The sequence below is a fragment of the Polypterus senegalus genome, chromosome 8, assembly GCF_016835505.1.
Source record: "Polypterus senegalus isolate Bchr_013 chromosome 8, ASM1683550v1, whole genome shotgun sequence".
In the NCBI taxonomy this organism is placed as follows: Eukaryota; Metazoa; Chordata; class Cladistia; order Polypteriformes; family Polypteridae; genus Polypterus; species Polypterus senegalus.
Genome location: NC_053161.1, coordinates 162,390,491 through 162,406,620, shown reverse-complemented (window position 1 = coordinate 162,406,620; position 16,130 = coordinate 162,390,491). Strand labels below are relative to the sequence as shown.

The window sequence follows — 16,130 nt, the reverse complement described above, 5'->3', positions numbered from 1 at the left end:
TGGGAGCTTACTCAGAGGAGCAAGGCAAGCGCTTTCATCAGGATATACTGGACTTTGAACGTCGTTACCAAGGACAGTATAACGAAAACATGATGGGGACTACATTTGGGGGCTTCTACGAGAAAGCGATTTGCAGTACAGTTGCAAATCTAAAAAACCTACTCATTTCTGCACCTTTTTGAGTGGTTTTGACTGTCTTTGCCTATTTACCATGCAAGTGTTGTTCTTTATCAGACCGCATGAACGAAAAGATAAAAATTCCCTTGTTTTGTCACTATAAATACGACATTATCTGGGCTGTGGTCATAAAATCAAAAGTTTGTGCTGAATGTAGTCGTTTTTCCATAGGCTTTAGACATAAGCAGTTAAAATATAACTCTTGGAAGCCAGGAACAAAAATTGTGTTACATAGTGTTATTGTTAAACAAACGTGCCTGTTAACTCTCTTTCGCTGTCTATCCCCATCTCTGTGCTTCTTACAGTTTTATTCTTTGTGTTGATCAGAAGTAGCCCAGTTCATCGCACAACTCTAGAATATTCCATGAGACCGGCATAAACTTTAAATGTAATCACGTCTCTTTGAATATTATTGTTAATTATATTATTATCTTTGTGGTGGGGTGGAGTGGTGGCAATTGTAAGGTTGCTGGTTCGAATCCCATAAATGCCAGAAATGACTCCAATGAGCAAGGCCCTTAGCCTGCATATTGCTCCATCCTGGGTGTGACATTAACCTGCATCCAGCCCTGCAAGAGGGTTCCCCAACTTGCAGAGAAAACATGGCGGTTGATGGCGGGATTGGCACTCCAGCCACTGTAAAAAACTTACACTTTTCCAGTGCGGTGCTGCATTCTGGTCCCAATCCAGGTGTTTCAGCATGTGGTGGGCGTGGCAATATGCTATCAGTGCAGGCTCCCAACTCCTCCCTTTGTGATGAAGACCTATCAGAAAACTGCGAAGGATACTTTCGAAGGGAATGACAGAACACTTTCATGAGTGCCACTGTGAGGCTCGTGGGTTTTTCATTCTCAAACGTGAACTCTTATTCCTTGCTGGGCGTTGGTGTAGGTATGCTTCATAAATACTTCTCATGTCCTACTCTGAGGTGGGACAAATTCTTATCCTAGTCCAACTTTTAGTGCAATTCTTAGGAGTAATTCTGAGATGCTTGATGAATATTCACACTGATCAGAAAATGAGAACACTGGGGCCAAGAGAGCAGAAAGGAAATTGGAGTGAAAAATCCCAGCATGCATAAAGGCTGGCAAAGGACAACTTTCAAGTCAGACTGGAATATACAACCAGTCATGGGATAACAAAGCACACCCATGTATACATGTGTGTCCACGTCTCACTTTTAATTGATTCAAACACGAAAGGAAACACTGTCAGCTCTGCCAGTATTGTTAGCTCCTCAACAATGACAACAGAACCTCCATGAAAATATAAGAATTACAAGGAGTGCCAGTTAGATGCATCATTAAATAAACCATATAAACTTGAACCTAATCATCTAGTAAGGACCCATTATTGCCACATTGTTCCCATTCATCCCCTCAGTTGGGCCACATTTACTTTATTCTTTAAAGGAATAAACAAATGGGCAGAGCTGAACATCATTTCTCCTGCAGTCTTCAAAGTTTCTGGTGATCACGTATCTCTTAGGATAGCAATGCTGTGGTCCTACATGGGTGCATTTAGATAGAGGAGATCTGATAATCTTAATGTTGTCCAACTTTACAGGAAAAAACTAAAGAGTAATTACTGTAATTAAAGTAAAGTGTTTAAAATTCCATACCGCGACTTTGTTGCAGTGCTTCATCAGAGGATACTCCTCAAAGCAAAAGTTGACTGGAATTACTGGCAGATGATTGTAGATTTGGATTAACCACAGACAACAATGTGCTAACTTGCAAGTTGGTAAATGACCTTAATGTTCTTATTTTTTCAGTATACCACAGCTGGTTCCTTTTTGGCGACATTTAATCCCACAGCAGTTTAATGTGGTGTGTTCTGGCTATAAAGAGTCATATTGGCCTGACCTGTTACCCAGAGTCCCCACAAGTCTTCACTCTGTTTCTGTCTTGTCTTCTTTCACTGCAGCTGTCAAACTGACCACTCCAAAGGTTATACAAAGTTACAGTCATGAAGACCTGTTCAAGTTAACCAAGTACTTCAAGCCCAACCTGGTCTTCATACTTAAATTTAAAATATCATACATCCTGCAAACCCTGGTCACCAGGCAGATCCTGACCAGCGACGAGGCAAAGGTAGGAGACCCCTGGTCTGAAGTCATTATTCTGGGCCAAAATTTTTAATTACTTCTCAGACAGCCTTCATCTCACAATCCCTGCTAACCCATTAACAGCTGTGTTTGGGGTTCTTCCAGATGGGTTTAAAGTGGAGAAAGACAAAAAATTGTGATTGCATTCACTACACTTTTGGCATGCAGACTTATTCTGATAAACTGGAAGAACCCAAACTCTCCTGTTTTAAGTCAGTGGGAAACCGATGTGTTATATTATTTGAAATTGGAAAAAATCAAATACTCACTTAGAGGATCCGTACAGACTTTTTTCAAAACATGGCAGGATCTAATCAGTAATATTTTAAAATAAGCTCTTAAAGCACAGAGGAAGCAATTATTTCCGTATCTCTTTGTCTTCTGCATCCATCTCTATTGGCTTATCAAACTTATTAATTTAGGTATGTTTAGGTATGTTTCACGCCGTTTGCCTTGCTCTCTCTCTCAGGGGTGGGGATCGATTTGTCCTTAACTCAATTTTTCTTTTTGTAAAAACTTGATTGATTTGTATGGATTGCAATAAAATTAATAAAACTTCAACATAAATAAATAAAAACAAAGTCAGGGTCCTATCCAGGTGCCTCCACCTTAAATTAAAAATATGTTTGATTCTCCCAGAATTGGCAGAATCTCCACAGAAGGACCAGGGCAAAGTTCACATTTGTTCATAAAAAAGTAAAAAATGTTTTAGCTGACATTTCTAGTGAAGTCATTGGTTGCAAAATTAGTTTGTAGTTCTGAAAAGCTGGACAAACTAGTAAAATGATAATTTTCTGCTAATTTTGTATCAGCATATCATAATGGGGTTATTCTAAAATTAATTAGGTTTTTCCACACTGATTTTTCCTCCTCGTGCGCTACTAACTGATATAAATAATGAAAATCCATAACCATTTTCCACACCGCCCAATGCTTTTCAAAGTTCATGAAAACTGCACAGGAGTGTGTGGCCATCTGGTATGCATGCAGATCACCACTGTTCTCCTCTATTTGGTTGGCTCCAATGATAACCAATAAACACACAGTTTGCGCCTGTGCTCCACCCTCATGTTTTGATTTCTTCAGAGACATGTGATTCGTTTATGTTCATTCATTTCTACTTTGTTTTTGATGCATTTGAACAAATCTGTATCCTCCTGTGATCGCTTTGTATTTAGTGAATGGTTGCATTTGCGTTGTGCTTTTGTAGTGTATTTCCAAGGTGACTGTGATAGATTGGCAATCAAACTCTGTGAAGAGGATTACTCTCTACCAAATTGGTTGGGCATGCAATGCATGTCAAAAAAATGAGGTAAATACAATACACAGAGCAGAACATAAGTAGTCTTCTTCACAGAGCTCGATGGCTAATCTATCTTAGCTATCTCAGAAATACAACACAACAGTACAAAGTATAAGGCCAAATGCAAGAACAGATTATACCATTCACTAAATACAGAACTATCACATATGAGGATACATATTTGTTCAGAGTCCTGGACACCTTGGCCAACAAGTCCCACATCCCAACCTATTGGCCACTCCGCAGCCGAGTCAGCGCTGGGCCGGCCAATCAGATGAAAGGACCCCTCAACCCAATGATTCCAGTGCTCCTCCATCAGAGATGACTTTTCCTTAGGTAGGCAAACAACTTGGCAGTAGAGCAGCGGCACCAAGTGCCACATGTGAGTGCCGAGAAGAGAAAAAGAGTAGGTGAGCATTAGTAACAGTTTAATAATATCATATTACTTATATTTTAGTACTAGTGATAAACTAGATGCAGTATGCACAACTGACCAGCAGCTCTAGTCAGGGTATGCTAAACTGAAGTAGTGAGTCTTCAGCCGGGTTCTAAAAGTTGAGCCAAATTCCACTTTCTTCCAAAGGAGAAGCTTTTTGTGGACTCTTAAGTCTGCAGAACTTTGACATAAACAATAGGTCTCTAAATATTTAATCTACTTTTAGTCTCCTTAGTGAATACCACTCCCTGACCTGACTCAACCTGGTGCCCTGAATCCACAAGTGATCTGGCTATGGGCCCATCAAGGGACAGGTAGGCCTATACAGATCTCCAGTGCTCATGACAGAAAAATCCTCTCTATCCATCCATTCATCCTCTTCCTCTCTATGGTAAAGAAAAAGTCCCAAATGCCTGTTGGACAGACCTTCAGGAGGCAGATGTGGACGTGTAAGAGACAACTATCAGCAGAAGACTCTATGACAAGAAATACAGAGACCGTACTGCAAGATGTAAACCACAAAAACAGGATGGCCAATTTACAGTTTCAAAGAGTCTGCAGAATTCTGGAAAAAGGTCTTGTGGACAGACAAGAGAAAGATGAACCTGCATCAGAGTGATGGCAAGAGCAACGTGTGGAAATCAAAAGGATCTGCCCCAGATCCAAAGCAGACCACCTCATCTTTTAAACTTGGCGGTGGGGGTGTTATGGCTTGGGCATGTATGGCTGCCACATCTCTTCATTGATGATGGAACTGCTGTGGCGCAATAAATTCTGAGGTGTAGAGAAGCATCTTTATCTGCAAGACCAAGAGCCAACGAGAAGCCCAAGTGTAGAAGCTGTGACTACAGCTAGGAAGCACAAACGAGAAGAGAGGAGAACGGAATCAAGCACAGGGGCTTCTCCAGAGCCTCGAAGAACTCCAGGGTCAACAGGAAGATAAAAACTCAGAACAGAGGAAAATCATAGAAAATAGTAATGAGAAGAAAGTGAACAAGAAGAGAGTAGCAGATAATCAAAGATGAAGCCCCTAAGATACCTAGAAAAGCCATTCAGTGTCTGGAATACACCAGACTTTCAAAAAACAAACAAAAGAAAAAAATTGTTCCACTTCTGCAAGTTACCCTGCACAATAAAGAATACCACAAGATCAACTCTTCAGCTCCATCTTATTTTTGTTTTGACTGAAGATAGCTAAACTAGCAGCCATATATTTTTTTTATATAAAATATACAATGTAAGATGGCATGGTGGCGCAGTGGTAGCGCTGCTGCCTCGCAGTAAGGAGGCCTGGGTTCGCTTCCCGGGTCCTCCCTGTGTGGAGTGTGCATGTTCTCCCCGTGTCTGCATGGGTTTCCTCTGGGTGCTCCAGTTTCCTCCCACAGTCCAAAGACATGCACGTTAGGTGCACTGGTGATCCTAAATTGTCCCTAGTGTGTGCTTGGTGTGTGGGGGTGTGCCCTGCAGTGGGCTGGTGCCCTGCCCAGGGTTTGTTTCCTGCCTTACGCCCTGTGTTGGCTGGAGTTGGCTCCAGCAGACCCCTGTGACCCTGTAGTTAGGATATATGGATGGATGGATATACAATGTAACATGCAGCCGGGGCCCTTGGGGAGCAAGTGTTGACAGAGCATTACCTCCCCCGGAACGCTAGATGGCAGCCCTCCTGAGTGGCAGCCGTACCTCGGACTCCCGCAGGGCTTCATGGGAGATTGAGTTGGATACAGCACTGTTGGGATCCGGGGGCGCCACCAGGGGGCACTGCAGCAGTTCCTGAGCCCCACACCTGGAATTGCTGCCTGAAGTAGGTCAACAAGCACCTGAAGCACTTCTGAGTGCCTTATATAAGGGACCAGCGGACAGTACTCGGTGGGCCAGAGCCAGAGGAGGGAGACGAAGCAGGCCGAGGAGGAGTGGAGGAGAAAAAGAAGCAAAGTATTGTGTTTGTGCTTGGACTGTGTTGTGGGAACGAGGAAGGTGTTCTCCATGAGTGAAAATAAATAAAAGCACTCGTGTTTTATAAGTGTGCATCCATTTCTGTCTGTCGGGTTGGGTGGCTGCCTTGCCCCCGAGTTGTTTTGTCACAAAACATGTAAAAAAAGAGGAGGTACTTGAAGGTGAGTGCCATGTTACCCTAAAATTATTCTTCCACAATACCTTATTTTACTTTTTCCTTCTCTTCCATTCATGACTCTCCAAATGCAGAGCTGTCACTTTTCTCTCTTTTTTATTCCTTTTTTTTCTACCACAAACACTGCCACCTGTACTTTATCTGATTCCTCATTGTTTCCCACTGTTAGATGGCGCTCTTTGTCCTTGTTACTGTATTGAAACGCTTTTGTGGGTAAGTGGCGACAATGTGGAAAAGTCACAAGACCAGAGATGTAGCTTCGTCATCATCACCTTCATCATTATTGGCTGGCTGCACAATTGGCTGTCTGTTAAGTGGCAGACTCCATGTTGTTGAGAACTTGTTTCCGCCACTTCTTCCAGTCCTGCGCACCTTTTTCAATTGTAATTGCGGTGCTGATGGTGCCGGTGACGTTATCCCAGTATAGTTTTTTGGTCTAGTGGTTTAAAGAGGCAAACAAATGAAAGGACACACTAGCACTGAACTGCTAAGAGTCTTGCATTTTTAAGTTCAGAGAGCTTGAGGAAGGTCAGAGGTGGGTAGCTAAGTCACTGAGAAAATAAACACGGAGAAGACATAGTTGAGGTCTGGAGTGGGGGAAAGGAAACAAGACAAGTGTCCCACTGTAACTAATTCACACCAGACTCCTCACCCTGTGATCCACTGTAAACTGGACTTTTGCTCTTTGTCTTTCAGATTGTCAAAGCTAAACAAGAGTCAGAGGGTACAAAAGGTGTGCAGTCATTCATTGATGAAATGATGTCAAAAGATGGGATGGCGCTGGTCAGCTTGTGGGAGGCACTGAATGAAGAATATGAGAGATGTCCAAAGCAAAACCTACATGAAATAATAATGGAGGTGACCGAATCGGGTGAGTTTATGGACTCCTATTACTCACATTAACATGAACTCCTGAAATACACGATGGGGTGAAGCAGAGCGAGGGAGACAGGAATACAACACAGTGGACCACCTCTGTTATTAAGTACAAATTGGCCTTCATGTTACAGGTATATATATATATAAAATATACTGCTCAAAACAGTTAAAGGAACGATATTTAATTCAAGTATAGCATCAAGTCAATGAAACTTGTGGGCTATTAATCTGATCATTTAAGTAGCAGAGGGGCTTGTTAATCAGTTTCAGCTGCTTTGGTGTTAATGAAATTGACAATAGGTACACTAGAGGAAAAACAATGTGCCGACCCCCAAAACAGGAATGGCTAAACAGGTGGAGGGAGGCTACTGACATTTTCCCAACTCATCTTTTTTTTTTTCACCCGTTTGGCATTTGGCAATGGTCAGTGTCACGACTGGTAGCATGAGGCCATACCTGGACCCTACAGAGTTTGCACAGGTAGTCCAACTTCTCCAGGATGGCAGGCACATCAATACGTGCCATTACCAGAAGGTTTGCTGTGTCTCCCAGCACAGTCTCAAGGGCATGGAGGAGATTCCAGGAGACAGGCAGTTACTCTAGGAGAGCTGGACAGGGCCCCTCGTAGAAGGTCCTTAACCCATCAGCAGGACCGGTATCTGCTCCTTTGGGCAAGTACTGCCAGAGCCTACAAAATGACCTCCAGCAAGCAGGATACTGGTGTGAATGTCTCTAACCAAACAATCAGAAACTGACTTCATGAGGGTGGCCTGAGGGCCTGATGTCCTCTAGTGGGCCCTGTGCTCACTGCCCAGCACCGTGGAGCATGATTGGCATTTGCCATAGAATACTAGAATTGGCAGGTCCACCACTGGTGTCCTGTACTTTTCACAGATGAGAGCAGGTTCACTCTGAGCACATGTGACAGATGTAAAAGGGTCTGGAGAAGCCGTGGAGAATGTTATGCTGCCTGTAACATCATTCAGCATGACCAGTTTGGTGGTTGGTCAGTGGAGGCATATCCATGGAGGGACACACAGACCTCTACAGGCTAGACAACGGCACCTTGACTGCCATTAGGTATCGGGATGAAATCCTCTGACCCATTGTCAGACCCTATGCTGGCGCAGTGGGTTCTGGGTTCCTCCTGGTGCACGACAATGCCCGGCCTCATGTGGCGAGAGTACGCAGGCAGTTCCTGGAGGATGAAGGAATTGATATCATTGACTGGCCCCCACCTCACTCGCCTGACCTCAATCCAATAGAACACCCTTGGGTGTCGCATTATGTTTCAGTCCATCCGACGCTGCCAAGTTGCACCTCAGCCTTTCCAGGAGCTCAGTGTTGCCCTGGTCCGGATCTGGGAGGAGATTCCCCCACGACACTATCTGTCATCTCATTTGGAGCATGACAGCGAGGAGGGCCCTGCCCAGCTACCCACTCCTGACATCACACTTACCCCTCCCCTCAGCTCGCAGCCTCTGTCTCAGATTAGCGAGAATATATGACTCCTGCAAGCGTGTTGAGAGAAGTCGCCAAATCAACTGGAATGTTCAAATAAATTATAGAAAGTAGGTCAATCTAAATAAATTAAGTAGTTCTCTCATTCACTAGCTAATCAAATATAAGGCACACGCCCTGAGGCTGGCACGTGAATAAGGAGGGCGCCACCCCCTCCCCTCGGCCCTCTGTGTCTCTCTCAGATTCTCACGAATATATTGCTCCTGCAAATGAACTATGATACTTAGCGCGATGAGAGAAGTCATATACTCAACTGCAATGTTCAAGCAAATTATAGAACAAAGCCCAATCTAAATCCGTTAAGTAGTTCTCTCATGAAAAGTGGACAGACATACTGGCAGTCAGGCAGACAGACGTTGGATTTTACACATATATAGATAGGGTGTTGTACCGTGTTAGCCATTATGAATGTAGAGAAGAGCCAAACAAAAGGACACCTTTTATTGGCTAACTAAAAAGATTACAGTATGCAAGCTTTCGAGGCAACTCAGGCCCCTTCTTCAGGCGAGATGTAATACAGAAACTGAAGTTTCCCGTGTTTATATCCACACACTAGGACAAGAAACAACAATGGTACATCTTTAAAGGAAAAATCTTAAATGTAAAAAATTAATAGGTTAACTCAGGCTCAGATTAATTTAACAAGAGAGAGAAGAACAATGTATGGTCAAGATTTTTGGATAAGATAACTGTCCAACAAAGTCCTTTGAAGTTTGTGATAAGTTTTTCAAAACAATATGGGTCTGTAGACAGGTGGTCTGTGTCAGTCTGAGAGATGCAAACAGTCCTCATACCTGGCCATAAAACTCTTGTCTCTATTCATGCCATGCTGTAATGTATTAAATTTTAACATGAGCTTAACTTCCCATTCTTTTCTCTCTTGCTGTGTTTTGAAGTTGCCCATAAGCACTGTGACTTTAAAGTCCCTCTCACAGTGTCCATGGCTGTTGAAGTGGGCCGCTACAGGACCATCTGTGTTACCGTGTTTAATGTGAAACCTGTGTAAATTCATTCTCTGGCGGAGTGTTTGTCCAGTTTCTCCCACATTGAGTGCAGTGTCAGGACATTTCATGCAGAGAATTAGGTAGACAACATTGGATGATCTGCAGGAAAATGATCCCTTTATGTGATGTTCAAGTCGGCAGTGTGGTATAACTATATGGTCTGTATTGTAGATGTGGGCACACGTTTTACATCTTTTCTGTAGGCAGGGAGATGTGCCATTTGCTGTCAGCTCATTTAGGGAGCTTCGGACAATAAGTTGCTGAAGGTTTGGTGGTTGTCTGTATGCCAGGAAATACACTTTTCAGTGTTTGGTCGCTGTTTAGCATTGGCTGAAGTTCTTTTATAATTTTTCGAAGTGTTTCAAGATGTGGGTTGTAGGTGACAACAAGGGGGATGCGGTTCTTGTTGTCTTTGTTTTTATATTCCAGAAGGTTCTCTCTGAGTATGGCAGTAGCTCTTTGTATTTGAGTGTCTGTTGTTTTGGGGGTATAGCCTTGTTTGATGAAATCTTGTCTGAGCTCCTGCAGTTGTTGATCCCGGTCTGTCGGGTCTGAGCAAATATGATTGTACCGTATTGCTTGGCTAAAAATAATGGAGCGCCTTATATGCTTGGGGTGGAAGCTGTCACTTCTTAGGTAGGTCCATCTGTCTGTTGGTTTGTGGAAAACAGAAGTTACAAGGGTGTTGTTTTTCAGTTGAACTGTGGTGTCAAGGAAGCTACCTTCTATTTTTGAGTAATTCAGCTTCAGCTTTATGTTGGGGTGAAAAGAATTATATTCATTATGAAAATGGAGGAGGTCCTTCTCACTGGCAGTCCAGATTATGAAGATGTCATCTATGTAACGGAGATACAACTTTGGTTTTAAGATGCACATTGACATGAAATCTTCCTCCAATTTTGCCATAAATAGGTTTGCATAGTGAGGTGCAAACCGACTGCCCATTGCAGTCCCCATTTGTTGCAAGTAGCAATCTTGTCCAAAAGAGAATAGATTACGTGTCAGAGTGAATTTTATCATTTCTATTACTCACTTTGTGGGTAAATCATGTTGTCTGAGGTACGTTTCACATGCCAATATGCCATCATCATGGGGGATGTTTGTGTACTGTGCCTCAGCATCCATTGTGGCCAGTAAGGTTCCCTCAGGTAAGGGGCCTAAAGCAGACAGTTTTTTTAAGAAGTCAGTGGTGTCCTGGATGTAGCTGGTTGTGTTGCGGGCGAGGGGTTTAAGAATGTGTTCCACCCAACCTGAGACCTTTTCTGTAAGGGAGCCAATTCCTGAGATGATAGGCCTTCCTGGGTTCCCTTCTTTGTGGATTTTAGGAAGCATGTAGAAGTAACCCATTTTGGGGTTCTCAGAAATTAAACTGTTTACATGATCCCTGATGTCAAGAGGCAAGCTACTTACTATCTTTTTTAGTTCCTTTTTGTAGAGATCTGTTGGGTCTTCTTGCAGCTTGTGATAATCCATAGTATTGGACAACTGTCTTTGTGCCTCCTGTATATAATATGATGTGTTCATGATGACTAAAGCACCCCCTTTGTCTGCTGGTTTGATAATGATTTCTGTATTTTCCCTTAGTGAATGTATGGCTCTCCGCTCATCCCCAGTAATGTTTTCTATCCGATTTTGCTGCCTGAACAGGGGGGTGCTTTAGTCATCAGGTTTCTGAGAAAATCAGCTTTATTGTATTCAAAACAGGAACAGTCTCAACATTTATTCAAATGGGAGCTGCCACTTCAGTATACAAAAACACAGCAATCAAGCAGTGACGTTGTTGGCTGTCCTGGATTAGCTTACTTCTTCAGCTTAAAGGAACAGATACTGTAGGTTCCCTCATCAAGTAGGTTCAGTGGCTGCAGATCAGCAGCTGGAGCCACCTCACTCTGGAGGAAAGAAGACAGAAAAAGGAGAGCAAGGCCAGGTCAGCGGCTAATTTTAAATGTTTCCCATGTCGACGCTTTGCGTGTAGTGAGCTTGTAGCTGCACCGGTGACAAAGAGCCAATCTCTGCCAGTGTTAAGAGTTTCAATATACCACACAGTTGGGGGGTGCCGGGGTCTCAGAAATGACACACTATATACTGTATATAGTGACCAGCACCTCAAAACCCCAGACACAGCAAAGCAGACAGAAGTCCCAGGGTTAAGAACCCTTTTATTCAACAGAACACCTTGCAAAGGCTTACACTTCAAAGATACACAAGCACAACAAGCTCCTTCTTCCACTTCTTTTCAAACAAACAAACAAATCAGTAGTCTACAGGTATATGATCTTGGTATTTCAGACCACAAAGTAGTGTCAATGGAGCTGCCCTTTCTTTCTCCCCATACCAAACTAAAACGACAGATCCATTGCAGAAATCTGAAAAACATCAATGTGGATGCCTTGGCCCTGGACCTTAAACTTCTCTCCTCTGACCCTACTAGCTCCCTCTCTGTTGCTGACCTTGTGGATTTTTACAACCAGTCCCTGAGCAGTCTCCTGGACTTCCACGCCCCCTTAACATCCAGGTCCGTTTCATTCTCGTGCTCAGCACCTTGGTACACCTGCGAACTGCGAAAAATGAAGGTGGCTGGGCATGTCCTTGAGCGGCGGCTCAAGGCCTCTAGGCTGACTGTCCACAAACAGGCTTACAGGGAACACAAGAGGCCGTATGCAGAAGCTCTGAAGATTGCACGGTCTAGGTTCTATTCCACTATCATCAGCAACAGCTTCAGGAACCCCAAAAAACTTTTTTCAACTAGAAATCACCTTCTCAAACCTCCTTCACCTGCCCACTCTGAGGCCACCAATGAGAGGTGCAATATGCACATCAATTTTTTCAAACAAAAAGTTGATAACATCCGCTTACACCTCTCCATCGCGGATATCCTGCCCCCCCAACTGTCGACCTACTGTCTGAGACTGTCCAGCCCCTTTGCTCATTCTCTGTTGCCACACGGGAAGAGGTGGAGGACGTCATCAGGAAAATGAAACTGTCTACCAGTTCCCTGCTGAGGGCCAACGTCTCTGCCGTCTCTCCACTTATCACCAGGATCATAAACCAGTCCCTCCTGGCTGGCCATATTCCTTCTTCACTAAAAACTGCTGTCATCAAACCTCTACTGAAAAAAACCCACCCTGGATCTTGAAGTTCTCTCCAATTATAGGCCCATCTCCAATCTTCCATTTCTCTCTAAAGTTCTGGAAAAAACAGTTGCAACACAACTTCATGATCACCTCAAACTGAATAATCTGTTTGAAAAGTTTCAGTCTGGTTTCCACCCTGGCCATAGCACTGAAACAGCCCTGGTCAGGGTCACCAATGATCTTCTGATAACAGCAGATACTGGTTCCCCTTCTTTATTCATCCTCCTTGACCTGACAGCTGCTTTTGACACAATAGACCACAACATCCTCCATCACCGCCTGAAATACACCATTGGACTCTCAGGAAATGTTCACAATTGGTTCACTTCTTACTTGACCAGCAGAACTGAGCATGTCACCCCGGGCAGCACAAAATCTCATACCCAAAACATCACCTGTGCATCACCAGGGCTCTGTGCTAAGCCCCATCCTTTTCACCATCTACATGCTCCCTATTGGAAATGTCATTAGCAGACATGGTTTATCTTTTCACTGCTATGCTGATGACACTCAGATTTACCTCAGGACTACCCCCACCTCCTCTACTGCTCCTCTGCCAATATCTACATTGACTACCTGCCTGAAGGAGATAGAGGCGTGGATGAGGCTCAATTTTCTTCAGCTAAACAGATCCAAAACAGAAGCCATCTTAGTTGGCACATCACACCATCTCCGCTCTTCTACCATCACCAGTATCACTTTCGCTGGCCAAAACATTCCCCTTTCCACATCTGTCACCAATTTGGGTGTTAAAATGGACCCTCAACTTGCCTTTGACACCCACATCAAACACCTCTGTAAGTCTTCTTTCTACCATCTCAAGAACATTGCTGAACTCCGCCCAACTCTCACCCTGGCAGACGCAGAGAAGCTAATCCATGCCTTTGTCTCCTCCAGGCTGTATTACTGTAATGCGCTCCTCATCGGGATTCCCGGCAAGAGTATCCAGAGACTCCAGTATATTCAGAATTGCGCTGCCAGGATCCTGATGAGGGTGCAAAAGCATGACCACATCACCCCAATCCTGAAAACCCTTCACTGGCTCCCTGTCCCACTCAGAATAGAGTACAAGGTCGTTCTCCTCACCCATCAGTGCATTTATGGACATGCCCCCCTTTACTTACAGGAACTCCTTACCCTTCATACCTCCTCACGCACTCTCCACTCTGTACACACTAGCACTCTCCAAGTCCCTAGAACCAAGCTTCGCAGTATGGGTGATAGGGCTTTTTCATCTGTGGCGCCGAGACTGTGGAACGCACTCCCTTACTACCTGAGAGCCCCACAGTCGACTGATGTTTTTAAACGGAATCTAAAAACTCATCTTTTTAGAAAGATATTTTGTTAAAGTATACATAGATTTTCTTGTTTTATTATTTTTATTTTTACTCTGTATCACTTTGAGATTGGTAAAATATAAAGTGCAATATAAATAAAAAATATTATTATTTTTATTATTAACTTCTTTTCACCACCTCCCAGCACTGACTCTCAATTGAATTGAGGGTGGCCTCTTTTATTTTGAATGTAGGAGTACTTTCAGTGTGTCAATATCACATACAGGAGCCAGTCCAGTCACTCAGTACATGTAAGGAGGAGACTGACTTACAGATCCTGGTTACATTAGAGCAATCTAGACGAGAGCAGGCCATTCAGCACAGCCAAGCTCACCAGCCCTATCCATTTAATTCTTCTAAAATGACATCAAGTCGATTTTTGAAGGTCCCTAAAGTCCTACTGTCAACTGACTGTGTAGTAACACAGTGCATGTTCCAACTCTGCTTTAACATAGAGGGACACTGTTTGCTTCAGCTTACAAGGCTTAATTTACAAGGCCAATTTGCAATATTCTGATATTTCCTTTTTTCAATTTTTTCTCGCCTGATCTTTAAATATATAACCTCTGGCAATTTACTGCTTACCTTATCACCAATTTAAGGTTATTCAGTGCATATCAACTCATTAAATTTGAACAAAAATTGGAAAAACTGAGATGTTAAAAAAAGTTTTGACCTGTAGTGTGTGTGTGTTTGTGTATACAAGAATGGTACTCTCATGTCAATTATCCAATTTAACGTGCACACATGAATGAAATACCTTATATACATCCACTCCACTAAGAACAGTAGTAGTTCAGTTGTGTGTTAGCAGTCAACAAATAAAGCCTATGTAGTGGGACACGCTTATATATTGTAAAACTGTGTAAACATTCAATTGTCATTAAAATCATAACCGGTAATCATTCCAGAGAAGTTGTATTCCTTCTGCATTATTAAGTTAGATACTGGTTCGATATGTCAGCAAGTAGATTACCATTTATATTGCATAGATGATGATTTTCAATAGTTTTACCATTTACTATACAGAAACTATAAATAAATCTCTGGTCCAACATTTTGACCATGGGGTAATTGGGTGCTGCTAGGTGGAGCTGACACCCAACATAGAGGGAGAACACATTTCTCCCATTGTCCTTTCGTCATAATTGCCTTCTGGCCAGGCACCATTCATCTCAGCCAGGACTCCATTATAATGGAAGGAAAATAATAAAGTATAAAGGACAAGAGATTCAATAATGAACGTATTAAAAAATATTGGTTTGTCTATTTTAAAACATGAGTTTCCTTAGAAATAACTTCCCTTTTTGTCCCTTCGTACAAGTGTCTTTGTTTCACATCAGATTCAGCCTTAAATCCAGAAGCTTATTCTTTCAGAGCAGAGGAGTATTCTACAAAGCAAGTTTATAAAGTCCAAAATTCTCCTTGAATAAGCCACATCTTACAAATAAAGCTGTAAAAAGGGGAGCGGGAGACACAAAGAGGGTTTGGGGATGGCCACCCCATATACTGAAAATAAAGAAAACACGTGGTTACAGTCGAGTTCACAATAGAACTGAATATAGACGGTAGAGCAGGGGCATTAATATGGCAGAACAGGAAGGGGATGGTCCGGGGTGGCCGGAAAAGGAAGTGAGATCATCGGTAGGTGGGTTCTTGAAAGTAAAGTTGTCATCAGCAAAGGTCAAAAGTGATGTCATCAGAGGGTGGGTTTGGCGTGACATCACTGTTTATTTGGTTCTTCTGCTGGTCTGCAGAGGGGCAAAGGTGATTAGGTGACAGCACTTGGTCCAGCTGTGAAACAACATTATTTGAGCCTCTCGGCCTACTGCCAAGCATACATGTATGACAAAGCACAATTGATGCCAAAATCCCTAAGTGTTTCACACAAATTCGTTATGGGCTGGGGCAATCTGCCATTATGCATGATCTTTAAACAGCTCTGCAAATTGAGCATTGATCAAATCTGTCATGGCTCAAAAACGTTTTAGAGTTTAGAGTTAAACTCAGAGTTAAATATCTCCACATTGAGTACCTGTGACTTTAAGAGTGAAGCTGATGGGATATGTGGTTTATTATGGGATAGCTTAGAAATGACTAGAGT

General features: G+C 43.0%; 1 protein-coding gene across 3 annotated transcripts in view; it reads left to right on the top strand.

The window, feature by feature from the left end:
* Positions 1–16,130, top strand: part of LOC120533245 (NACHT, LRR and PYD domains-containing protein 12-like) — a 151,419-nt gene that overhangs the window by 42,908 nt on the left and 92,381 nt on the right. For all 3 annotated transcript variants that reach the window (XM_039760022.1, XM_039760020.1, XM_039760023.1), the window contains exons 8-9: positions 2,104–2,270; positions 6,848–7,022. In XM_039760022.1, the coding sequence (XP_039615956.1) occupies positions 2,104–2,270; positions 6,848–7,022 (342 nt within the window). The remainder of the gene's footprint in view (positions 1–2,103; positions 2,271–6,847; positions 7,023–16,130) is intronic.